This window comes from Lissotriton helveticus, chromosome 1_1, assembly GCF_964261635.1.
Source record: "Lissotriton helveticus chromosome 1_1, aLisHel1.1, whole genome shotgun sequence".
NCBI lineage: Eukaryota > Metazoa > Chordata > Amphibia > Caudata > Salamandridae > Lissotriton > Lissotriton helveticus.
Genome location: NC_136057.1, coordinates 25,832,880 through 25,860,502, shown reverse-complemented (window position 1 = coordinate 25,860,502; position 27,623 = coordinate 25,832,880). Strand labels below are relative to the sequence as shown.

The 27,623-nt window shown below is 46.0% G+C and overlaps 1 protein-coding gene across 8 annotated transcripts in view; it reads left to right on the top strand.

Moving 5' to 3' along the window:
* The window catches only part of LOC144816669 (equilibrative nucleobase transporter 1-like), a 475,323-nt gene that overhangs the window by 239,734 nt on the left and 207,966 nt on the right, over positions 1-27,623 (top strand). For all 8 annotated transcript variants that reach the window (XR_013606932.1, XM_078674312.1, XM_078674302.1 and 5 more), the window contains one exon: positions 6,176-6,315. Coding sequence is in view for 7 of the 8 variants with exons in the window: in XM_078674312.1 (XP_078530438.1) it covers positions 6,176-6,315 (140 nt within the window). In the remaining variant the exon portion in view is untranslated. The remainder of the gene's footprint in view (positions 1-6,175; positions 6,316-27,623) is intronic.

Below are 27,623 nucleotides of genomic sequence, written 5' to 3'. Positions count from 1 at the left end.
GAGAACCACATGTTTACAGGTAAGTAACAATTGTTTGTCTTCCAAATAGTGGAAAGGGTTATACCCTTCTCTTCCTTCAGGCTCCATCCCATATCCACCCTCTGCCACCCTCCCCTAAAACCCTTAGCCCACAACTCCCAGACTACCTTGCCATGCTGCATACAAGAGGTGGCCGCACTCCTTCGGAAAGGAGCAGTTGAGTTAGTACCGCAGTATAGTGGTTTATGTCTGATCCTGGACCTCTTGGATCTGACCCTAGCTCAAGTACTACTGGCGTTGAACTTGGAGACTGAATGGTGTCACTGCACCTGTAGGATGCATTCCTCCACATCCCTTTCCTGCAGTCACATTAGAAGCACTTGCTATGTATGGGGGGTTGTACACACTACCAATATGCGGTGCTACCCTTTGACTTGACGTCAGCGCCTTGAGTATTCGTGAAGGTTATGGCAGTGGTGGATGCCCATCTCAGGAGGTCTGGCATCCCAATATTCCCGTATCTGAATGACTGACTGATTAAATCTGGTTTGCCAGAAGTGGTTTCTCAACTTCTGAAGTAAACAGCATCCCTGTTGTTCGGTCTTGGCTTTTCAGTTAATGAGCGCATATTTCACCTGTGGCCCTCTCAAGGACTCCAGTTTATTGGGTTGCTACTGGGCACCTCCCTTCTCTGTGCCTTTCCTCCAACACAAAGGATAAGCGACATACAGGAAATGGTTCAATTTTTTCAGCCAGGTGCGAGAGTTCCAGTCTAGAGTCCTAAGATTTCTAGGTCTGCCGGCTTTGTGTATTTTCCTAGCCACCCACACATGCTGGGTCATGAGAGCCCTGCAGTGTTTCCTCCGCAGGCAGTGGCTACAGTACGGGAAAGACCCGCCTGACTCAATCATGGTCTCCCCTATTACTGTGGCAGAAGTGGCTTGGTGGGGGACCAAGGTGAACGTGAGTTTAGATGGCCCGCCATTCAGCCGCGACTACAGTAGTGATGGATACCACCGCCCTATGAATGGGAGCGCAGCTGGAAGATCTGGAGATCAGGGGTCTTAGGTCTCCTGAGGAACAGCTTGATCACATCAACCTGTTGGAACTGCTGGTAATTCAGTTGGTGCTCAAGATCTTCCTCCCCTCCATCCAAAGTCGGTACATATAGATCTTGATAGACAACACAACAGCGATGTGATACGCCAATAAACAGGGGGGAGAAGTAGGGTCTCTCCTACTTTGCCTGGAGGCATTGAGACTGTGGGCTTGGGTACACCACTAAGGGATCTGGCTCTCGACCAATCACCTGGTGGGGTCTCTGAACGTCACAGTCGGCGTTATCTTGCTGACCACGGGTGGTGTCTTCTGGAGGTAGTCCAGGAGGACTTCACCCAGTGGAGCTCACATCAGGTGGACTTGTTCGCCTCCTCTGAAAACGCCCTCGCGAATGGCTTAAGCCAGCTCAGTTTTCCTCACTAAAGTTGCATTTGCCCTATGCCTAGCAGCAATCAACTTGGCATCCTTGGCAGACAGTGTGCACGGGGCATGCACAGTTCATAGAGTCCCCAAGTGAGCTGCCATGTTTTTGATCTGGCCGGGCCATGATGGAGTGGACTTGAAGTGGTAACCACATCCTTGCAAAGTTCCCTCCAGAAGAAGGTATAAAGATTTGACCACACCAACACCTGCAGGAAAACAGATGCGCATATGATCTTATCACAAATATTGTCCATCCCATTCTCTCATGACCGGCGAGCAATAATATTGTTGTCTGAAGAGCCAGCATCTCCTTCATAAAACTGTTCTCTATAGTCTGTAATTTCTGCGGGTTGATGTATCCACGGGTGCCTCCTCCTGGCTTAATAAACCGTAAACAAATAAGAGATGTTCCTGCTGCCTCATCCAGCCTCTTTTCCTCACAGACCATTGATTCCACGTTCAGTCTGATAATGTTACAGATCAAACCTGTCTTGGACTGAGACTCATTCAGTTTGGAATCAAAGATGACCCCCAGCTTGTGTCCTCACACACTGCCACATGTGCATGTTTCACATCTTGCTCTTCCCACACTGCTACACGTGCATGTTTTACAGCTTCCGCCTCCTGCAGAAATGTAATGCTTTTTCACAACTTGCATCCTCCAACACTGCCACAGGTACATGTTTCACAGCTTGCATCCTCCCACACTACCAAATGCATGTTTTATAGCTTCCTCCTCCCACTCTACCACATGTACAGTTTTCACAGCTTGCATTATTCCACATTACTGCTTGCACATTTCACAACTTATCTCACACTGCCACATTCACGTTTCTCAGTTCACGTTATCCAACACTGCCACATTCACGTTTCTCAGCTCGCGTTATCCCACACTGCCACATTCACATTTCTCAGCTTGCGTTTTCCTACACTGCCACATTCAGGTTTCTCAGCTTGCGTTTTCCTACACTGCCACATTCAGGTTTCTCAGCTTGCGCTATCCCGCACTGCCACAGGCACGTTTCCCAGCTTATGTTATCCCACCTGCCACGTACACATATTTCACAGCTTGCGTTATCCCACAATGCCACATGCATGTTTCTCAGCTTATGTTATCCCACACTGCCAGGTGCACAGTTTCACAGCTTGGATTATCCCACAATGCCACATGAACGTTTCTCAGCTTGCGCTATCCCACACTGCCACAGGCACCTTTCCCAGCTTATGTTATCCCACCTGCCACGTACACATGTTTCACAGCTTGCGTTATCCCACACTGCCACAGGCACGTTTCCCAGCTTATGTTATCCCACCTGCCATGTACACATGTTTCACAGCTTGGATTATCCCACAATGCCACATGCACGTTTCTCAGCTTATGTTATCCCACACTGCCAGGTGCACAGTTTCACAGCTTGGATTATCCCACAATGCCACATGCACGTTTCTCAGCTTATGTTAACCCACACTGCCACGTGTGCATGTTTTCACAGCTTGCGTCCTCCCACACCGACATGTGCATGCTTCCCAATTCGCTTCTCTTACATTGCCACATGAACATGTTCCCCAGCTTGCGTCTTCCCACACTGCCAATTACTGCTCATGTGTCACAGCTTGTCATCCCACACTGCCACATGCACGTTTCACAGCGTGCATCCCCTCCTACAGTGCTACATGCACTTGTTTCACAGCTTGCGTCTACCCACACTGCTACATACACTTGTTTCACAGCTTGAGTCTACCCACACTGCCAATTACTGCTCATGTCACAGCTTGTCATCCCACACTGCCACATGCACGTTTCACAGCTTGCATCCCCTCACAATGCTACATGCACTTGTTTCACAGCTTGCGTCTACCCACACTGCTACATACACTTGTTTCACAGCTTGAGTCTTTCCATACTGCCACATGTGCATATTTCACATCTTGGGACCTCCCACACTGCCATGTGTACATGTTTTTCAGCTTGAGCCCTCTTGATTGGCTGTAACTGTCATTGCTTTCTGAGCGAATAGCTGTAAAGGCCGCTGATGCATGTTCCCTTGTGTACATATTTGGCACAACTATTCTAGCATTTTAAGCCAATAGTTGATCTTTGCCTGGCCTTGGCTATTACCTGTGTACTCTGAGGGCAGTGGGTTGAAGTGTTTTACAGGGTTACACAGTAGAAAATTAACAACTATTTATGTTTACAGGTAAAGTTGTATGTGAGTGTGCCTGCACATGCGTGTACATGTGTGCATCTGTCCTTTACTTGGTAGTAACTGGACCCTTCCCTCTTTGGGTAACGTTGTCTACGCTTGTCCCTCATAGTATGTCAAGAGACAGGAGTGAAGGCTGGTGAGGAGATGGGGGTAGAAACGCAGAATACAGTGTACTATATTAGATGGCAGCTTACGCACTCCATTACTGTAAGAAAACAGGATTTATTTCCACAAATAAGAGCCTTGTTTACTACAAACAAGATTTACACAAATCCAGAACATGCTAGCACATTGGTGGCCATCATATGCCCTTGAACATTATGAAACTCCTTTTCTGTAGGCATTACATTTCTGCTAACATTGGCCTTCATTTGAATAAACTCTGAGATATCTTTAAGGGTTTGTGTCTCTGATTCTCAGTGGGGCATAAATTCGAGCTAAATGATGTAAAAGTTCCGCAGACATGAAGATACAATTTGGTACAACTAATAATAGTCCCAATTCAGAATAAAAGGTAAATTGCCCTCAAAATTGTAGAGCCCAAACATTCACAACCTAGCAACTACGCCCTCCCAACAAAAGAAGCTTCCGTCCAAACTCTCAGGTGCTCCTAGTGGGTGGTGTCTTGTTGAGTGGTCACAGTGGCCCAGTCTGCTGAAGTGCTGCCATCAGTTAAAGAATCATTTGGACCCTATGTTTGTATGGCACCGATGAAAGTATCCAGCCAGCACCCATTGGAGTCTCCCTAGGGTGTCTTTAATGGCCATGTGTCGTATTTCAGGTTCTGTCTTTGTGGTCAGAATGTTCCTGTGGTGGGGTCACCAGGGGCACCAGATACAGGTACGGATGATACCAGTTCAGCTCAGAACGTGTCTCTTTAGGGGTAGATTTGTCCGGGACTTCAAACCTAGTGGTTAGAAAGATAGTTAAAATGGGTTCCAAAACACAGAAAGCCTCCTCAATCAGTGTGCCTAGGCCAACACCAACCAAGGGCGGGAAGATCTGTCTCTTGGTCATCCTGGGGTGGGAGAATCGTGTCCTACAGGCGTGGAATGGATCCAGGATGACTCGACCTTCTCATGGTGTGAAAATGATGGAGCAAGTCCTCAAAGCAGATGTCTTTGAATCAGTTTGTTATCTGAGCTCCTGTTACTGCAGTACTTCTGGGCAGACCATGTCCATTGAGATGTCTTCACGCAGGTCCATGGGTTTAGCCGAGCCCTGTGCAGGTCTACCGAGGGATCGGATCACTCACCCTGGCAGAGACAGGAATGTTAGACATTCCTTTTCCTCCCACATTAATGCGTCGGAGGACTCTTCAGGGTCTCAGACTAAGACCCAGTCTGGAGGAGAATGCCAGCTGTGCTGAGGCTCCTCTCCTGAACACATGTTTTCTCTCCCTACACTGATATGCATGCAATGCATCCTCTACATCAAGACACAGAAGATGTACTCCTGATGGGGTCTACTATTTACATCACTCTGGTGACCATGGGGAGATGCTGGAACTAATCGAAGAGTCTTCAACATTTCAAGATTTCTCTACCCCTCCATCCTCCGAGCCTCTCTCCTTGTTGGTAGCCATTATTCAAGGCTTGGTCTGAGCCCAAGTCTCCAGTCAGAACAGGTCAAGTGGTCTAGGTGTAATGTAAACCTGCATTGCACTGGAGGAGATGGCCACTAAACAAGAGATCCGTGACTAGGAGGTGTCACTTGGGCAGAGCAGAACTACAGTGGGATGAGGGCGATGCAATGGACCCCTGCCCCGCCGCACAGCTTCACCAGTGTAGAGGAGGGGTACAGGAGAGTGTGCAGGTTGAGGTTTTTGATATGTTTAACTTTCTCCTCAACAGTTTGCATGTGTGGTTCAAGGGAAAGTAGCCCTCTCCAAGCTATTTGTAGCTAACACATTGGCAAACATGCAACAACCACTCTTTATACATGATTAAAGAAAAGGGCCCCATTTGTGGCGACTGAATTAACCGTTTGCACGGTAGGAGCTAGTAGGTTTACTACACAGCTGAACAGGTAAAAAGGCCTGTAGCTTTGAACAATGATCTGGCTGCCCCACCATCTGTCACCATGCAGCATGGGTGCCAAAAGGAAAGAGGGCATACTTTGGGTGTCACTGTCATCAGTAACACTTCCTGTGGTCTCCCTTGATGGGCAAACCCATAGGGAAAGAAACACAGGGCTGTCCATAAAAACATACAAGGGCAGGGCGGTACAGCTTTACAGAACCATGCTGAGGTCCTGCATCTTAGCAGTGTGCATGCTCCTGAGAGGCCGATAGACATCTTTGATTGTTTCCAATGTGTTACTACCGTTCCGCTCACCCTCGATTCTGCTTTCCTCCTCTTCAGGTTATGATCCTAATAAACATTTTGAGTGCCAAAAGATTTTCTTTTGAAAATAGTGATATTTGCGTCTCTGAAAATAGTGGAACTGCTGTGTGCCACTGATTAGGTCTGAACTTCCTCACCCCTTTCCTCTCTCTCGGTCCACAGGTGCTGCATGAGCGAGGCGCCACCCTGAGGGTCATGTTCGGATGCATCTCCGCTTGCAGCATATGGCATCTCGTTCGCACGTTCTTGTTGATGCCCCGGACTCATATCCCCTACCCTCCACCTGAGAACTACAACTATGGGTAAGGAACGCTGCGTGGAGGCTCTGGCCTCAGGCAGAACCTCTTCGGGGTCAGTATCGCGAGGCATCTCTTGCAGTCCGACAGATCTCCAAACGCAATCATTGTGACATGGCTTGTCATACTCAAACTAAAAAAAGTTCCCTTTATCCTCCCTATTATATAAATATGTGTATATATGTATCTTTCTAAAAGTTGGACACTGTGACTAATGCCCTATATTCAGCTGTTTAAGGAAACAAATTAGCATAATCCTGTACGTATACAATTTTGAAGTCCTTCCATATGGATAATTGAAGAAAAATTGGGAATATGACCAATACATTTTCTAAGCCTCCATTTGTTAAATTTTATTATTTTTACTGAGTTTTGTCAAGAGAAACTCCCAATAAAATACATTAAAAAAGTTTAAAACATAGGGTTTCCCACGTCGGATTTCCATTGATCAACGCAACACTGTGAATACACCTCCCTAAGGTGGAATGTTTCAAAAACGGAAATAATTTTTTTGTCATTATTTGCCCTGAAGAAGGGGAAGAAATAACGTCTTGTTCACTGTAATCTGTATTTTTATATGACATTGTTGTAATTTGCATTTTTATATGAAATGTATATACATATCTTTGTGTCTCAGACACCTGTGACCTAATCTATAGAGTTCCACAAGGATCCTTCCTGAGCCCAACCCTCTGCATTCCATACATGATTCCTCCAGTCAGCATCAACTTCTTTCAAAACATCAACATCCTCTCCCAGCCATTCATGGAGACACATCTCATTCTCTCCCTCACGGTTAGGACACCCGGTACTCGTATCAAGTTCAATGCCTGCATTACTGAAATCGCCCAGTGGATGAAGACCCTACCGGACATAGACAAGACTGAAATTGTGATCAAGTCATTGCTTCCACTCCTTATTCTTACATGTCCTGAAGATGCTGAGGAAGATTTCCAAATGGCTCCCAAACAGCACCCGGAAAACATAACACATGCCCTCATCCCAACTGGCCTGGACTACAGAAACCGCTTCAATGCTGGGCTCAACAAAAAACTCACCGGAAGGTTGCAGACCATTCAGACCTCTGCAGCCAGAATAACTCTCAACCTCCCATGCCACACTCACATCACACCTCACCTGAAGGTGCTCCACTGGCTCCCCATTCACAACTCCGCACAATTCAAACTCCTCACCCACACTTTCAAGGCACTACATAACACTGGTCCATCATACCTCAACAATCGCATTTACTTTCATAAACCTTCCAGACACCTCCGCTCGTTTGTATTCCTACTCGCAGACACCCCACGCATAGGGAAACCAGTCGAGCCTGCCACATTGCCCCTAACGCAACCCACTGCTACGTTTAAGAGCCTCCTCACTTCTTGAATTCTGCTGAAGACCTGGCTTTTCGAGTATTCCCTCCAGACCCTACGCTTGGCCAAATTCACATCTGCCTTGTGCCAGGACACCCTCCTGGGCGATAATGCACTCTACAAATCTGCATAACAGAACACAACATAGCATCCTTGATGACTGAAACATGAACCCCAAATTTTCTCTGGCATCAATGTCATTTCTCAATTTATTCCCTTTTGTCCACCATCAACCTCCCATCGTTTTACGTCTGTGTTTATCACAGAAATGGTTTCTCCTTTGGCTTTGCTGACTTTTGCTCTAACAGAGCCATAAACATCATCTCCCCTGGGATGCCCAGTCTTCATCAAAACCTACATTACTTGTGGCCTACAGACATCTGTCCTTTACCTTCAGTATACCCTCTGTGTGCAGTCCAGTATCCCTCCTGTAGACCTTGACATCTCTTAAGACTGCATCAACACAGCCATCCTTAAGTTGGACCGGTGGGAGCTGATGACCCTGCAGTGCTGGGTGGGGAGCAGACAGCTGACCTCAAACCTGACTTCCAGTCCGCATATTTGTCATGTTGAGCGCAATGTAGAACCTGTAACCTATACTGTAGTTGTCATGGGCCTTAATCATTATTTTTTGTTTGTTTCTGACCTGTCTGCTGAATGTGCGTGTAATTGCTTGGTTACTGGGGAGCTCCCAATACATCCTCGTAGAGATGGAACCAGTGACAAGGAACGGAACCCAGATGCAGTCCCCAAATGGGTTGCACGGTCTAGACAGCCTATGTTGCCCTGCACCTGTGTGCCATATTCCAGAATACCCTAAAATGGCATGGGATGCCAAGGTACTGGGTGGCTCTACCTAGAACAGCCTGTAATGCCCTGGTACTGGGTACCATGATCTAGAACAGAATATGATGCCTGGAGATGCCTTGAAATGCGCACGTGTTATGTGGCATAGGCTGGACTCTCCTGCAGTGGCACTGAATGGCCTGGTACTGGGCAGCCTACCATGCCTGGACACTGAGGGCATGTTCTAGAACAGATTGTGGTACTGTGTTCCAGTTTCCAGAATACCCTGTAATGGTGTGGGATGGTGAAGCTCTGTGTGCCATGTTCTAGAACAGACTATAATGCCTTGGCACTGTGTGCTCTGTTCAGGAACACCCTGGGATGTTGTGAGGATGGACCACTCTGTCTGCCCTCCCTATCTTCTGACACTCCTCTCTTCTACTGTTGGTCAGCCACCTTTTCAAAAAAAGTCTGATAAAAGCCCAGTGCATCAGCTGAACTGGTGCCCATGGATGGGTGTGGGAAGAGATGGGAGGAGAGAGCCTTTCTGTGCACATCTTGATTCCCCTGGTCAACCACATCCCATATATTTTTATCATCTTTCTCACCTCACCTTATTATTCATGTTTAGCCTTTCTGTAACAAAGTGGCCTGTTATGCATTGAAGCTTGTTAGGCTCCACTATGTAATAATCTCACATTACCCCACTAGGTCCCTGGATTCACACTGCTAAATCCCTAGGTCAGTCCTGGTAGTGTGGCACAGACAAGTCTGGTTTTACTAGAGAAGCATGTGTGTAAAGCATTTCAGAGCACCAACATGGGGCCTGATTCTCAAAGGTAAACAGACCAAAAGTCGCCACCGCGAGTTCAGAGATTCTGCCCCAAGCGCAGCACTCGCTGCGTAGGATTTTAAATCGTCCTGGGTGAATGATGCCACAATAGGTCTCACACCTCCCAGCTGATGTCATGGAACAAATGACAATTTGAGAAGCCTTTTGTTGTAGAGTTTTCATGAGTGTTCTGGTCTGAAGCCACAGTATAATCTAGGGTTCTCGATTTTAAAGGGACAATTCAGTGAATGAGATAACATAAGCTCTCAAAACCCCAGCTGACATCATCAAACATTCTTGAACACCTTGTGGTATTATAATGGTGTATATAGTTTACACACATGGCGTTAACCAAGACATTAAATGCATATTTGATTTGATTTGAAATTTGTGTAGCGCAACAATTGCCCAGAGGCATCCAATCCTTTACACAATGTTCATACAGTAATGCATGTAACATGCTTACTAACACTCATACGTTCACATTAACACATGCACGATGTCACTGTTCTGTCAACCCTTATCTTGTGCCACATATAAGAGATGGAATGTTAATTTAGTAAAAATATGACGTATAAGAATGTTGGAGGACACTGCGATAGACTCCTGTAGGCTGGTCATGTTTTACCGCATATTGTTTGTGGGACCATATAAACTACACTTGGAAAATAAAGACGATAAAAGAAGATACACTTAACTCGCTTTTTAATTCACAACACACCTATTGACGGTGCTAGAGATGAAGGACTGAGCGAAGACAACTGTTTTTTTTTCTCTACACTGGATGGTCCCTTTAAACTTCGGCCATTCCAATTTCTGTAGCCTACGCAACACGTGACTTGTCTGGTAAAACATGGCCAAACCACTTAAAATGGTTGATGGCTTGGGTGGACTCTGGCTGCATCCATTGAAGAGTAGGATAGGCTTGAATATCCAAATGTAATATTTCTGTAATCCAGCTTTTCTTTAAAGGATAAGTGCATTGACTGCCTGCATACTCTTTTGCATATCATGACAACTCGCTGTGGAGTGAGGCCTTGTGGCCATCCGATCTAGGGCTGATGCCCAAGCCGTTGAACCAAGCCAGGAATCTAGGGTTGGTAATCAATAATCAAATCTCTCTGACCAGGTGTATGAACGTGGTTGCTCCGCCTGCTTCCACACTCTTAGACATTTCTGACAAATCTTCAGAAGGCTCCCACTCAACTCTGAAGAATTGTCACACAAGCCCAGAAAACCAGCAAGCTGGATGATGGGAATGCAGAAGCCTTTTTGCAAGCCCACCCCAGATGTATTCACCTTTTGCTGGATCCTATATTTTTGCTGGCTGTAGAACTCTGTGCACTTCCCCTTTGCTAACCAGTGTTAAAGTGCATGTGCTCCCCCTTTCAGCATGGTGAATTTAGCATACCATAATTGGCATAATGAACTTACATATATCTCGAGTATATGGTACAAAGGGTCCCCTGGGCCTGTAAGTTAAATGTCATTAGTAAACTGCAACACCCATTATTTCACTACAGTGACGGTGCAAACATATCTACAGGCCTATCCAATTTAGCCAGGCAGTTGAAGTTTTAAACTGCAAATTGGATGTGTCAAAATAACCCACTTTGATCGGTCAAACTCTTCCTTTTAAATATTCATAGTACTCCCCATGTATGCCTTATGCCCCTACGGATGGGTGCATGGTATATAAAAGTAAGACATTTAGGAATCTAATGTTAAACATGTCCTTACAGTGAAAACGTTGCAAAAGCTATTTTTACTGTAGGAAGGCCAGCTGTTCCATAGGAAAACATTAATAATGCTAATTTTGGTTAGGAAATAGCTAAAAAAAAATATTAAACAATTTTTTAGTAGATATAAAAAATCCAATTCGATGGTGATGTATTTTTAAATAAACATTATTGAAAGCTACTTTTAGAAAGTTACCTTTTTCCAGCCTCTGGAGGCCAATTTGCACTTCTTCCTTCCAGCCAGTAATTAGAATTTGAATAGGTGTGGTTTTATATATAACACTTGGAGTTCACTACAAATAAGTCTCCCCGTCACCGGCAAATGATAGTTGACACCTGGGCAGGGCCCTTATTTTGTCACCCCCGCACCAGACAGGCTCTAATTACAGTGACCTCATTTTGATATTAAAGTGTCAATTCCTGCTTGAATGTCAATTACAGCTTAACAGGTCTGCTGGGGTTTTAAATATAACTCTTGGGGTGCACTTCCAAAAAGCGAGAACAGAATGCAAGATAAATCCATGTCCACTGTTTGATTGCCAGAAAACACTGTTTTGTTTTACCAGACTCCTGTCTCTGGGTTTGTTGGGGGTATAGTGACTGCCCCAAATTGGATTTTGCTGGAAGATATGGGAGGCACTATCATTACCATATCAGATCTACATCACTGACATAATATCGCTGAATGCAATATAGAAGCACAAAAATATCGGAAATTAAATATTGATAACAAAAATATTGACTTCCTATACTGAACTAGCAAAATCCCAAATATCGAGAACACAAATATTGTTGTTAAAAATATCGATTTTAACCTATATCGAAAACAGAAATTTTGGCAACAGAACAGCTAATTTGTATTTGAAATTTTAAAAAATTATAGCACTGGCCTGTGTCCCTTTCACTGAGGTAGCCAAAGTTTAGTAACAGAAAGCCCTTTCTATCAACAAAATGATGACAAACTAATCCCCTTGTGTTTTATTTGGAAGACGCTTGGGTTGACAACTGCATCGCTCTTGACACAGATGCCGACCTATATTCCAAATACGATGGTGAAAGGTTTATGACAGCACCATGGCACAGGAAAACAAACAACTCAGGGGAAGGATGGCACATCGCCTTCCAATCCACACTAAGCAGAACCCAATCTACAATGTATACATTTATACACTCATTAGAAAAAGAGCAAAGCTACCAACAACTACGAATGGAACAATCTGTTAGACAATTTGCCCCTAAACCTAGCAAACAAAACCAAAAGAATGTACAACATGCTACAATTTGAAGTCAAACTATTTATAAACAACAAAGGAGGAGATTACTTAGAAATAATAGCCAACAGCATATTATAAAATAAATATTAACCTACAAAAGTCCTAAAAAATTATCAAAAAATCTAAACCAACATAACAAATCATTTTGTTAATAAATAATAAATGTTATGTATTACATTAGTCAAAAAAATTATATAATTCCAATATTAATGAAGACTAAGATCATAAAATATTATATAGATTATTTCATTTAAAAATATAACGGTCACCAACCAAGAAACCAAAAAGAAACTCAATCCATCACTTTAATTACAACATATAAAGCACACAATTGCAAATAACAATTACTAACATTTACACAAACAATCTAGTATCACATTTCCCACTCCAAAAGAAATGAAATAAATAAAACTTACGGTTCTGTAGCTGCAGATCTTCTTGTGTATCCATGTAGTCAAAAACAGGAATAATATTGTCCAGAAAGCACCAAAAAATGCAAAAATAAAACTAATCCAATAGAAATCCCTTAAAGCAATCCAACGTATGTAGGAACCATAAAGAAAAGTGCCTGATTACAAGTTTGGCGGTCCGACTTCCCGACGGCTGCAGCCACAGTCCGAGGAAGACGGCAGTGGTCTCCTGTCCGGCCTATTACGAGGTTTCCAATGGGCCAGCGGCGGTCTTCTTGACGGCGGTGAGTGTTCATATTTATCGATGCATGTGTATATATTTTGACTTGCACATGACGAAAATACACATATGCATGATACATGTGAAAAATACCTACTACCCATGGTTGGGGTCTGGCCCATATATGGCCAGTCCAGTCAATGTGTATATGGTACAAAAGCGACTTGGATTTCGGTGCCAACAGAGTCGTTTTCCTTGGTGTCAAGATGCTGTAGAGGGGACCTGGAGAAAGGGGTCTGCGTCTGAAGGGAAGAAAAGGAAATGGATGCGCATGCACCCCAAATCCTGTGATTCCGCCAACTCGAAGCAGGCCCCTTCCACTGGCATGTTCGGTTTTTCAGAAAGCCAACTCGTAATACGGACGGCAGTGAACATCCCTGTACCGCCACATGATAGCTGCTGTTCCCCGACTGCCACTTCGGTGGTCTTCGAATGGCTGGCGGTGTTGGAGATCCTACAGCAGTCTTTCCAACAGCAACCCGACAACCTCATAATACAGCGGGTGGACCACAGAGGACGTGTCAGTCGGACAACCACCTCGGGTACGGCGGTCTTGAGACGGCGATACTCGTAATCAGGCCCAAAGGGTTTAAAAAATAAATGCCTAAGGAACCCCCGAAAAAAGCATTGCCTTATTATACACCAAAATTTATTTCGTTTAAGAAAAAAGCAAAAGTCCCAATTCCTAAAACACCTGTTCGTAGACAAAAACCTATAAAGTACAAAACACCACCGACAAAACAAATTACATTATCTAAAACACATATACATCACATTTAGCCATCAAAATATAAATAACACAATTTAACATAATATAACAATACATTTCTAAAATAGTGCATGAAAAACCAAAACTACTAACAAGTGAAAAACACTACTATTAACACATCTAAAAATACCAAAAACCACAAACAACACTATAAAAAAACTTGGAAACCTCCTCTCTAACCCCCCCATCCTCAAAACCCATACCCTTATATAAGGGCTTACCTGTTCTGATGAGAATGAGCACCTTACCCCCACTCGGTTCCTGTAAAATAGACTAAAAATTACAAAAAAGAAGCTAGCAGTAAAGGAAAAATGGTCACTAAATGAAAAAAAGACTATCTCCCCATACAAATGAATAATGTAAAAAAAAGTGAAGTATAAATTAAATAATAGTATTTGATACATACAATTATGTAATATATACTATAAAAACATAAGTTAAAAATAATGTTGAAAAGGTATCTAAAACAATGTAATGTTACAAAAATACTTAACGAATAGAAAACAAAAGTGGAAAATATGCAACATGTAAAAGTAATTAAATATTTACTTTTTTTAAATAAAGTGGCAAAAATGTATTTACTTTATAAAAATGTCTATTTTTAAGTTCCTATATCGATCTATCTATCTATATATATATATATATATATATCTAAAAGTGTAAAATTATGCAATAAATAGACTTCAAAAACAGATAAAATGAGAAAATAGTGTCACGTCTTTATTCTATAAAAATTTAATTAATGATATTATTGCATATACACCTACAAATAGCTATTTTCTACTATTTTTCTAAACACCAACAATACTTATAAAATAAAACAAACTATTTCTACTGCATAGAAAAACAATTGAAACTAAATGGTTTAGACTAAAATTAGAGAATCACACTACAATATTATCCATTTTAAAAAAATTATTAGACACTAAAAGGTTGAAATTTATTATTCTCACTCCAATCTGAAAATATTGGGGAAAGGTGTTGTACACTAAAGGGGTGACTTTTATTATTTCCATCCCAATCTACATCAATTTGGGGAAGGTGTTGGGCACTAAATGGGTGACATTTACTATTCCCACTCCTATCTAAACGTATCTGGGGAAGGTATTTGACACTAAAGGGGTGACATTTACTATTCCACTCCAATCTAACCATATGGGTGAAAGTGTTGAACACCAAAGTAGTAGCTTTTACTTAACACTCCAATGTAAACAAATTTGTGGAATGCTTTGGACGCTAAAGGGGTGACATTTACTATTCCCACTCCAATCTAACAATATTGGGGAAAGGTGTTGGATACTAAAGCTGTAACATTTACTATTTCCACACCAATGTAACTATATTGGGGTAAGGTGTTTGACACTAAAGGAGTGACATTTTCTATTCTCCTCCCATCTCACCATACTGGGGGAAGGTTTTGGACACTAATGGGATGAGATTTACTTTTGCCATTCCTATCTAACCATATTGGGGGAAGGTGTTGGACACTAAAGAGGTGACATTTACTATTCGCAGTCCAATCTAACCATACTGGGGGAAGGTGTTGGACACTAAAGAGGTGACATTTACTGTTCGCACTCCAATCTAACCATACTGGGGGAAGGTGTTGAACACTAAAGAGGTGACAGTTACTATTCCTACTCCAATCTAAGGCTATTTGAATATGATGTTAGTTGGTAAAGAAGTACATTTTACTATATACAGTGTGGGTGTGGCTAGCTTAGATGGCCGTTTGGATGTGCCATTGAGGAGCTCCGGCACCCACTTTCATAAAATATTTCAACATCCTCTATGCCACCTTAACCTCAGCGGCTTGTAGCCTTGTTTTTTAACCCCACCTCCCACCCGCAGAGGAGTTTGGGGCTGATTTGTGGCCCTGATCGCCAGTGGATCGATCGGCACTGGCCTAGCCCTATGGGCCCTGGCAACCTTGCTGCTCTGCTGGGCCCCACTTGCTATCTGACGACAGCTCCTCAGCCTGAGCGGCTTGGAGTGTGGGCTCTGGGTAATGACTTCTCCCCACTGAGGGGTTCAGGCACAAGCTCCCGGCCTTTGGAGGAGTGATATGAGGCTGGGAGGGGCCATGGTTGCAGTGGAGCCTTTTGGGGGTGCTGCCCTCTGCCCAGAGATTGTGGCCTAAGGGCAAGCATATGGCCCCAAGTTTGGGTCTAGACTAGAATGTGGCCGCTGCTCCGACCACCGTTGCTGAGTGCCTGTACCTCACAAAGCAGGCACATACACGCTCCCTTTGAGTGCAGCCCTATCCTCACCAACATGTTCAGAGCCCGGGCAGCCTGTGAGTGAGAAGCGGCCTCTCGGAAGCCCCGGACCCTGACGAAGGTGATTTCAGGGACGTTTCTGACACAGACATTGGGGCCCCTTAACTAGTGCCACAGCAGGAGGATAGCGCTGACTACGGTGTCTCTGCTGCAAAAATCTCCTGATAAATGGTACGAGGCCTCGTTGAGATTGTTGTCTCGGGGTGCTGGGTAGCTGTATTAAGACAGGAGGTAGCTGAGAGGCACCCAGGCCCTCAAAAGGGTATATTGAACTGTTGAAGCTGGTTGGGAGTGGGCCGCACTCACCAGAAAAGCACAGATTAATACCAGCAGACATAGGGCCTGGAGTGGAAAATTACCTGTTTAATGGAAACCGATCACCAGGAGGCTGCGCTTTCACATCGGAGAGGCACTGCTGGCAGCCCCTCCTGGCTCCATCAAGGTGAGTCAGGCCAGTTCCTGGTAGGTCTACTCTGGGGGTGACTGGTGTGGGGGTGTCCCTGTGGGAAGTATAGCTGCAGCTTGCCTGAATGGAAAAGGGTGCCCCAGACATGAATCCTATTTAAGAGGACTGACGGCCTGCCGTGGGCACCTCTGAGGCATTTTAAGTCTTGGCACTCTTGCACTGGGCCCCAAAGGCTCATCCTGCTGCAGCTTTGGATGTAATACTTTTTGCCAACTCAGAGAGGTTCGGAGTGTGTGAGTACTGCCGGCATCTGCATGAAGGATGTTGACTGGGGTGGATGACTGAGATTTGGGACCTGTCACATGCTCCACTCCCTGCATTGTTTAGACCTCTTGCGCTGTGATCTAAGCTGATACAGAAAAGGGGGTGGTGATGAACATAGTGTCTGAATTAAGCAGACCACTCTTACCCAGTCCAAAGATCAGGGCTTGATCCATCACCGTTATTTATCTCACTGCCCCATCCCAGCTCAGAACCTGGCTATATGCAAATTAGTCTGTCCCTGGCCCAGTGCATCATGGGAACAGGGCAGACCAAACTACCAAGCCAATTCTTCACCAGAAAGGAGACAAGCTACCGGGGACCGGTTTCTGGCATTTAAGCCTCTTCGGCCCGGCTTGCTTGAATCCTGATGGAGCAGTGAGAAAGGGACTCATGTCTGAGTATACCCTGCCACACCTATAGTGGCCAAAAACGATACAGAAAAGGGGGTGGTGATGAACAGAGTGTCTGAATTAAGCAGACCACTCTTACCCAGTCCAAAGATCAGGGCTTGATCCATCACCGTTATTTATCTCACTGCCCCATCCCAGCTCAGAACCTGGCTATATGCAAATTAGTCTGTCCCTGGCCCAGTGCATCATGGGAACAGGGCAGACCAAACTACCAAGCCAATTCTTCACCAGAAAGGAGACAAGCTACCGGGGACCGGTTTCTGGCATTTCAGCCTCTTCGGCCCGGCTTGCTTGAATCCTGATGGAGTAGTGAGAAAGGGACTCATGTCTGAGTATACCCTGCCACACCTATAGTGTCCAAAAACGATACAGAAAAGGGGGTGGTGATGAACAGAGTGTCTGAATTAAGCAGACCACTCTTACCCAGTCCAAAGATCAGGGCTTGATCCATCACCGTTATTTATCTCACTGCCCCATCCCAGCTCAGAACCTGGCTATATGCAAATTAGTCTGTCCCTGGCCCAGTGCATCATGGGAACAGGGCAGACCAAACTACCAAGCCAATTCTTCACCAGAAAGGAGACAAGCTACCGGGGACCGGTTTCTGGCATTTCAGCCTCTTCGGCCCGGCTTGCTTGAATCCTGATGGAGCAGTGAGAAAGGGACTCATGTCTGAGTATACCCTGCCACACCTATAGTGGCCAAAAACGATACAGAAAAGGGGGTGGTGATGAACAGAGTGTCTGAATTAAGCAGACCACTCTTACCCAGTCCAAAGATCAGGGCTTGATCCATCACCGTTATTTATCTCACTGCCCCATCCCAGCTCAGAACCTGGCTATATGCAAATTAGTCTGTCCCTGGCCCAGTGCATCATGGGAACAGGGCAGACCAAACAGGGAGATTCTATTCCATAGTACACCATGTCCTGCCAAGCCACCTCATTGGAATGTCAGGAGGAATCATCTCATGCCACAATCTTGGAGGCCATACAAGGGATGGAGAATGGCCTTGGAGCAGCAGATTGCAGCGGTATCCATTTAAGTTGATGGCTGATTTGTGAAGTAGCTGATAAAGTTGAGACCGCTGAGACCAAGATTACTACCCCACAAACTGAAGTGAAACAATTCAAGATTCAGGTTGCTAGGTTTCAAACGGTCTTAAGTGCTCTTTAACATAGAGTTGAGGATGCTGAGGGGCATTCCAGGAGAAATAATGTGCGCCTGCTGGGCTTCCCTGAATGGGTGGAGGGCCCATCTGCTGAGCATTTCCTGGAGCACTGGGTGAGGAGTGTTTTCTCCCCTAAAGGCGTGTCTAATTTCTTTGTCATTAAAAGGGCCCATAGGGCACTGGTACTGCCCCAACCCCTCACCGGGCGCCCCTCCCAGGATGTTTATTGCTCAGATCCTGAACTATAGGGACAAAGACGCAATCTTGGAAGCTGCAAGGGAGGCTCCCATCCCACAATTTGAAAATTGTAACCTAGCCATTTATCTTGATTATACCCAGATGTTCCACAAAAAGTGCAAGTCCTTTCTTCAGGTAAAAAGACAACTACAATCTATGTATCTCAGGTATTTGGCTTTAATACCCCGCCAAACTCTGTGTTATTGCCTCTGGGAAATCCCACTTTTTCGAATGCCTTGAGGATGTTTAGTCCTGGCTGCACACAACAGATATCCACTTGGCCCGCTCGCATAGCAAGGCAGATCCCTGCCGCATTCAGGGAGGGGGAGGAAGATGGGAGCAACATCTCCAGTGGACGTATCCAGGTCCCCAACAGGAGCTACTGGTCACATTGAGGTTCATGAGGATGGTGCGATGGCCGCTACTGGACCCGATGTGCTGCAGGTACCTGAGACACTGGTGAGCGGGGCTATGCCGGAGGGTAGGATCCCGGAGACACAGTCCTAAGACACTATTCCATCCTTAGGGGTCAAAATTAACTTGGATTTTGTTGAATATTTGTAACTCGGGGTGCTGGGAATCTGTCCACATGCAGGGGGCTTGTTTGATGCTGGAAGTGCAGAGGAAGTGCAGTGGAGACCAGTTGTCCCTACTTGTCAAAGCCTAAAGTAAGTAAATGAACTGAGAGACTATGTTCTTCTTTGGCAAGGGAGTGGCATCCCCTCTGCTGATATGTTTTCTTCCTTGGGTTCTCTTTACTTTGGCGTGGGCTTTATCGGGGGAAGGGTGGGATTGTGCTGGGCCTGTGATCATGTGGCTAGTACAGTATTATTGGGGAGCACAAGGCTTGCAACTTGGCAGGGTGTGGAAATGTGCTTGCTGAAGTGAAAGAGTGGTAGAGGTGTCCTGGGTTGGGGTGTGGTCAGTTGCAGTTGATTGATAGAGTAATGATGCTGTATGTCTGAATGCATCGCACACTGTAGACCTGCATGCACAGTTTGTTAGTACATGCATGGATGGGGAGAGGGGAGGGAAAGGTTCTGTTTGATTTGGGTTCTTATAGGAGTTCCATGTTGCATCTCTTTCCCTTATGTCATAGGGGATCCCTAGAATGTGACCATAGGAATGTATAAGCTTCTCACCTGGAATGTGGAGGGGCTGGGTTCTTCTAAGAAGCCATATTGACTATACTTCTTCCTTAAGAGATGCAAGATAGACATTGCTTTTTTGAAGCAGACCCACCTTACTGACAGTGAAGCAACCAAATTAGGAACAAAATGGTGGGCTAGTCATACTGTGCTAACTATACTATTTTACCCTCTCTCATGGGGTGCTTATATGGTTGGCACCTGGGGTCCCCGTATCGCTGATGTGTATGGAGCAGATACTCTGGCTTCCTTCTGCACTTCTGTTCCACATTTCTGCATCCCTCTTGTCTTTTCCTGCACCCCTCTTCCCTCTTTCTACACCTCTCTTTTCTCAGTCTGCCTACCGGTTTCCTCTTTCTGCACCCATTTTACCTGTTTCTGCAACTCTCTTGCATCTTTCTGCAGTTTGCTTGCCTCCTTCTGCACCTCACTCACCTTTTGCACCTCTGTTGTTTTTTTTTGCAGTGGTCTTGCTTCTTTCTGTACCTCTCTTGCAAATTTCTGCACCCCTCTTGCCTCTTTCTGCACCTTTCTTGCATCTGTCTGCACCTCTGTTCCCTCTTTCTGTACCTCTTTTGCCTATTACCGCAACTCTCTTGCCTCTTTCTGCAGTTCTCTTGCGTCCTTCTGCACCTCTTTTGCTAAAGCAAAAAAAAGTATGGAGCAGAATGTAGAGAGGAGATACAAATTGGTATAGTGTAGGCTTGCGGGTGAGGAGGTAATCCTGGTTAATATGTATGGCCCCAGTGTTTAAGATAAGACCTTCTACTAGAAGATGCAGGATGTTAGCACGTCTATGATTGATACTAGAGTACTTTGGGTGGGGAATTTTAATTGTGTGATGGACAGCGTTCTTGACAGACAGCCATCGAGACAGGGTTCTAAACCTCAAACGACTAGGGTGAGGCCCTGATACATTGAGGTTTCTGTGATGTTTGGTGAGTCAAGCACCCCCATTCCAAGGAATATAATTGCTATTCACCGAAACATTGGCCCTTTATTTGGCTAGACCTCATTCTTACGCCAGTCTCAGTGGGCTCTAATGCTCTGGAGGTGTTATGTTTCACTCGCTGTTTGTTGAACCATGCCCTGGTATACTGTGAATTTTCATGGGGAGGAGTTAGACAAACTCCGGGAATGTGGATTTTGTCCCCTGAGATCTTGGAGGACCCCACGATGGGTAGGGGCATTAAAATACTTTTTTAACTTAACAGGTGCACCTCGGTCTCGGGTGACTGATTGGGAGGTCATGAAGGTAGTTCTCCTAGGGTGCAGTATTGGTCTGTTGTGTGGGATGCATAGCACTTTGCAGTCTGACCTCCTTCAGAAGGAAGATGCTCCCACATGGTCCCAGCGCTTGGCACCGGACGATGGGGAGGGGTGTTGGGGGAATTGAGACTTACGAGCGGTCTCAGAGATCAGAGATAAACTGGAGCAATTTACCATTAAATCATATTGCCAGATTCTCCATAGTAAGGTGGATAGATCTGTATGCCTCCTCGCTTGGCTCCTTCGGAGGGAGACCCCACTATCTGTCACTTTGCACCGCAACACTGCTCAGGGGACTGAGGTATATACGCAGGAAGGCATAGTGGACACAATGGACAATCACTTAAAACAGTTATCCTGTGACCAGATCTAGAGGTGGACCTCCCATTGGAAGAGATGTGCTTGGCATTGGGGCTACCATCTGGGGGCAAGATGCCGGGATGCAATAGTTTTCCCAATGATTTTTATCAGGCATTTTCATCCGTGTTGAGACAGCATTTATTGAAGGTGTACTCAGAGGCGTGGGAAGGAGGCGTACCTCCAGAATCTATGAGAGAGGGCTGCATCACCATGCTGCAGAAACCCAGAGGAGATCCTTCCGATCCCTCAGCGTATGTGGCCACTCACGATGCTCAATACTGACACCAAGATACTTTGCAAAGCGCGTGCTTTCAGGCTGTGTCCAATCTTTGCTCATCTGATACATAAGATCAATACAGCTTTATGCTGGGTCGCAGAACCATTACGAACCTGGGACGCCTGATGCAAGTGCTGCATGAGGTGGAGGGTCGTGAGGATGAACTAACTGTGGTATCCAGATACATAGCTAAGGCTTTTCAAAAAGTCAAGTGGCAATATCTCATGCAGGTCCTGGAGGCTATGGGGGTTGGTCCCCGATTCTGCTTCGTGGTACGCTTGTCGTAAACCCAACCCCCATTGCTTGGGTGCGTCGGAATTGCTCGGCACTCTGGGGGGTAAAGATGTACGTGACAGGGATGTCCGCTGTCACGCCTCCTGTTTGCCATTGCGAGTGAGCTCCTCATGGCTCAGATTCAACAGAGATGATGGCGAGAGGGTTTCTCACTTGGTGTCTTTATATGCGGAAGATATTTTACTTATTATTTTATCGTACCTCACTGCCTTTGGAGAAATATTGGGTCTCCACATGAACCATGGTGAGTCCCTTGTGTTCCCATTGGGATCACTGGTTACCTGCGGGGCAGGGGAAATACTGGGGGTGCCTCTCCACTGGGAGCTGGACTCCTTCCGTTTTTTAGGGACGATTATCACACATACCTCACAAAAGTGCAAGCAATGCAACATAGTGGGTGATTGAGGGACTGAGTTCCTCTGTGTGCTTCTGGACTGCCCTTCCACTGTCTCTCGTGGGTTGGATAGCTGTCGCAAAGATGGTGTTTCTGTCTCGGTACCTTTATGTTACCCAGCACTCCTTTCATGTGCTGCCCAGGGCTGTCTTCCGTAGGCTAAACTCCTTACTGACTTCCCTGATTTAAGTGGGGGGCTGTAGTAGCGTGGCCAGGCCCACCTAACTCTACCAATAGAGGACGGAGAGCTGGCGGTACCTGATTTATCGCAGAACTACTAGGCTGCCCAAATACAACATACGGCGAATTGGTTGGTTGAAGAGGAAACTTTGGAGAAGAAACCACTGGGAGATTACGGAGGACAAACTACCCTGTCCCAGCTCTTGATGGCGGTAGGCAGGGATGTCCTCAACTTAATTAGATGCACTGCTTTTCTGTGGGAGCGGACTGTAGGAGAGTGGGGTCTGCAATCCTATGGTCGCCCCAGATTTTTGCTTTTTGCTTCACTGGTTTACGACTTTCCCTGGCTGTGGGCCTGCTAATCAGACCCACAGCCTAGCTGTTCTCTCTCTAAATTGACATCCATGTACTTTAGGTGCATTTACCAATTGGTATTGGGGCCCCTTATCAGTCCCTGTACAGTTTACCTTAGGTATCCAGGGCATTGGTGAACCCAGGGCCTACCAGGGGCTGAAGCAGGTATTATGCCACCCCTGGCTGGCCATCTAAACAGACACAACTGGCTGGTAAGACAGCTGAGGCAAGGTGGTGTAATCACCCTTTGCTGTAGATATAGTATACCTATATCTAACCCCAAAATGGACAAATATATTCCTATCACTCACTCCTATGACAGGCCTTATCAATCCTGAAGGCAGAGTGCTTGGAATTATGTGAGATGGTGCTCTAGCCTGAGCTGAGCCTGTCTGCAGCTTGCGGAACCAAGTCCTTATAGCTGTTCCATGATAACGCTATACCATATACTCTTAAGTGCATTATAATCCTCGCTGTTATTGCTAACTTTGGTGTAGCATTATCAAAACATGTCAAGGAAGTTGTCATACAAATTGGAATACTACCCCCTCGCCAGTTCTGGCGACGGGGGTAGCATTCCACCCTTTTAGAGGGACATGACATGTATGGATCTGTGAACCCCGGTTAAAGTTAATTCGAGCCTCAGCATCACAAAATGGATGATGCCACCACAGACACAAGTCCGACCTCCTGCTGCTGGGAGTCCTTCCAGCGAGGGAGGCCTGGACAAAGGGTTTCCTGCCTTGGGAGGTGCTAGCACCACCCCAGACAGAATTTTGTGTATTGAGGTAGGGAGGCCTGAAAGGAATGAGACATGCCTGGGGCACACAAGGTGTCCCTGTGCATACACCGGTTCAAACCAGTTGCTGGGGCACTCCAGCCCCAGCTCTGGCGCGAAACCGGACAAAGGATAGGGGGTATAACCACCCCCCTTCCTGGTCCCACCCATAGGAGGGACCTAGTCATAGTACAGCCCCCTTTAGCAGGATAAAAGTAGGAGCTGGTCCCATTCCAAATTAGATTATCCTGAACAACTTTACAAGAAGAAACTCTGGACTTCGACGTTCTGCTCCACAGAAGACTGAAGAATCTCCCTTGTGGGCAATGAGTGTCCACCCTGCAACTGCAGGCACCATCAAGCGTCCTAGCGGTTCACTTTGTCGTCCTTCCTGCCGGATCCAGACTTCAGAGCCCGACGAGACCCGGACTCCCAGACCTCTCCGACCTCTACCCACATCCGCAGCACAGCTGAGACCCGTGGGTGCGACGAGACATGTGGGACCGGCCATCTTGAAGAAACTGCACTTCGCTTCCAGCACGACTTCAGAGGCATCCTCGAGTAAGTGCTTTGGGGAGTGAGAAGCCCCAGCCCCGAGCAGCTCCTGCACCAAAGACCAGCCCTCCAGCATCCAAAAGATCTGCGTGGGGCCCTTTTGCTTGATTGCTGCTCGACGCGTTGTCTGGTCGCTTGCCGGCTGGCTAGTGACCTCCTAGACGACGATCCACGAAATCTACACTGCTGGTCTGGTTGCTCCAGACTGGCCCTTGCTCCCTTCCAAAAGAGGAGCACCCCGGACCCTCCTGGTCCACTCCAGACGCCGTTTCCCCTCACCGCGTGGGTTGCCTTTGCCAAGGCCTGTTGACTCCAAATCCGGATCTGACACCGCCGACAGCGAGAGCCTGCGTGGGACAGCTCGTGCCTCCATCCTGGTCGTCGAAGACACCTCCTGGTCCACGTGGCTGCAGAGACAAGCGTCCACTCTTCACCTGATCGCGACGACAGCATCTGGTTCCCTCCTGGTTCCACACCGGTCACTGGCTAGTGACTTTGAACACTGTCCCCTCTGCTTTCAGGTCCTCTTCTTCCTCGATCCACCCGTGGATCGCACCGGACATCTTCCTCCTGGTCGCCAGCAGGATCTTTCTTCAAGGCTCCATAGACTTCGACGCGGAAACCCGACACACTTTGACACCTATGCACCCGCAGCCCGTGGGTGAGGTAACAAGAGCATTACGGGGCTCAAGGGTAGATTGACTCTCCTAGTGTCCAGGTATCCTGTCGTTTTAGTCGTAACTAGTAGGAACTGTCTTTTACTTACCTTTTCGTAATTTATTCTGCTCATTGACTTTGTTTCGCATCTCGCGTGTGAGTTCACAGTCTGCACACGCGTCCCGTGGGCCTCCTGCTACTTACCCAAGGTTAGGGTAGTGTAGTCCCAGCGATCCTACAGCCTCTGGGCATCTTCATTTCCTCTATCGATTTACTTATACCATTTACTTAATATATGGTTTGCCGTGCCCCTAGGGCACCATTGTAATTTTGTGCAACTTATCGTATTTTGCCTAAGAGACTGTCATGTTCTTAGCCCTCTGATCTCATAAAGAGTTCAGAGGTGTTTGTTATAAATAAATATACTGTTTATTTTCATAACAACCTGTGTGGTGTCCTTTCATCGGATATTCAAGGGGTTATATGTGGTAAAACAGCTGGCTTCACATGCCAAAAGAGTTTAGCCTAAGACTGCTTTGTCCATGCTACCATTAGGATAGCTGGTCTATAAGGTTGACTTACAACCAATCACCATAAGGGTTGTTTGGACTGATACAAGGTGATCACTAGAACTAGTGAGCATCATATATCAGGCCAACTTCTCACATTGGTGTGCAGCGGTTGGGATTTGAGCTTGCTGTTGTTTTTACCAAATATAATCTTGAAATATCATTTGAAAGATCACATAAGGTACCATAGGTACATATAACAAGCTTAGCAATACTCTGAGTTCTACTGTACCAGCTGTTGTAGTAGAAAGGGCCTAGCACACCCTGACTACAACTCTTAGCAAGGGATCACGAAGAAAACCCATAGTGTAGGTAAGTGCACCACTTACACCTCACTAGAAAGGATGTCTACCACAGGAGAGATCTCAGTGGCTCCCCTTGTGGTTAGTGACCCTCCACAGGTCCTTTCCAGATATGCAGCCCTCAGTTTCCAGGAGATGAGACAATTGTGTACCTCCAGGAAACTGAAACAGGGTTCTAACTCTACCACTCCTTTTCTGTTAGGTCTCTTAGGGACATTTGATGCTAGAAGGGCTCCTAACACAGACCCCTCTAATCCAGATGGGAGCATGCCCCCCTTAGAAGGTGATCCAGGTGATCCAGACTCTAACCTCCCTGAAACAGAGAATGTAGAAGTAGGGAAGAAGGGGACATATCTGAGGATGAGGCAGACAATGGCCAACCTTTCGTCAGCAGACTTAAAAGGGCCAACTTAGACCTACATAGGGAAGGAACTGGGGGAGCCCCAGTGCCATCCACAAGCAGGCCTAACTTTGGGATTAGAAGAGATAGGTCTCACTCCAGGGACTCCAATATATCTGTTCACTCCCAAGCCTCTCATGCATCTGCTCAGAGGAGGATGACTTCCCCCTCAGAGGAGAGAGCAAGAAGCAAAGATGAAGGAAGTTAATCTGAGGATCCAAAGGGAAGAACTTGCCCTTGCCAAAGAGAAACTTGCTTTTGCCAGAGAGCAACAATTGAGTGGGGTAGCACCCACTGGTGGCAGCAATATCCCTAGGGATAAAGACAGGAGTTTTGATAATAGACACCTGAGTAAAATAGTACCCTCCTATAAAACAGGAGATGATATTCACAAGTGGATAACTGCTCTGGAGAGAGCCTGCAAAGTACAGCAGGTACCCCAGAGTCAGTGGGCAGCAATATTGTGGCTCTCCTTTGAAGGTAAAGGTAGAGATAAGCTCCTCACTGTTAGAGATGAGGATGCTAATGATTACCAAGTCCTGAAAACTGCACTGATTGATGGGTTTGGCTTAACAACTGAACAGTACAGGTTGATGTTCAGAGACACCCAGAAAACTCAGGCTCAGGATTGGACTGACTTTGTTGATTGTGCCACTAAGGCTTTAGAAGGCTGGTTACTGGGTAGGAAAGTTACTGATTACACAGGATTGTACAATCTTATTATGAGGGAACACATCTTAAACAATTGTCAGAACCAGTTGTTGCATCAGCACCTGATTGACTCAGATCTCACCTCTCCCCAAGAATTGGGAAAGAAGGCAGACAGATGGGTCAGAACCAGGGTCGAGCAGCAGAACCAGAACCAGGGTGGTGGCCAAAAGAAAGCAGACCAAAAGGGTAGTAATCAGAATCCACAAAATGACCAGAAGTCTTCAACAGGGCCCCAACAATCCAAGGAGGGTGGGTCCCAGAATTCCCAAAAGAAGAAGACTGATGTTCCGAAGAAACCATGGTGCCAATACTGTAAAAGCAAAACTCACTGGTTTAGTGAGTGCACCAAGAAAGGCCAAACTCCTACCACTACTGTCCCTAAGACACCTGCACCCCCAAGTACAGTTAGTAGTGGTAGTGTACCCCCCAAGGCTATAGTAGGGTTAACCCTGGGAACTGAGGTGGGTTCTGACTTAGTCAGAATTCCTACTCAGGCAGTTCTTGTTTGTACTGGGGACATGGATATGACCCCTACTGTAAGTCCTAGTACTCTGGGCAAATACAGGCAAACGCCTTTAATCAATGGAAAAATGGCTCAGGCCTACAGGGACACATGTGCCAGTGTCACTATGGTACAAGTGAGTGGGGTTGCGAGGTGCACTCATTCTTACTCCGTTTTAGACTTCTGGATATAATTATATCATACTTTTGCGAGGGTGTGCTGGGAGGGGAGGAGCGGCCAATCTCCACAATTAGAAAATGAATATGTACTAG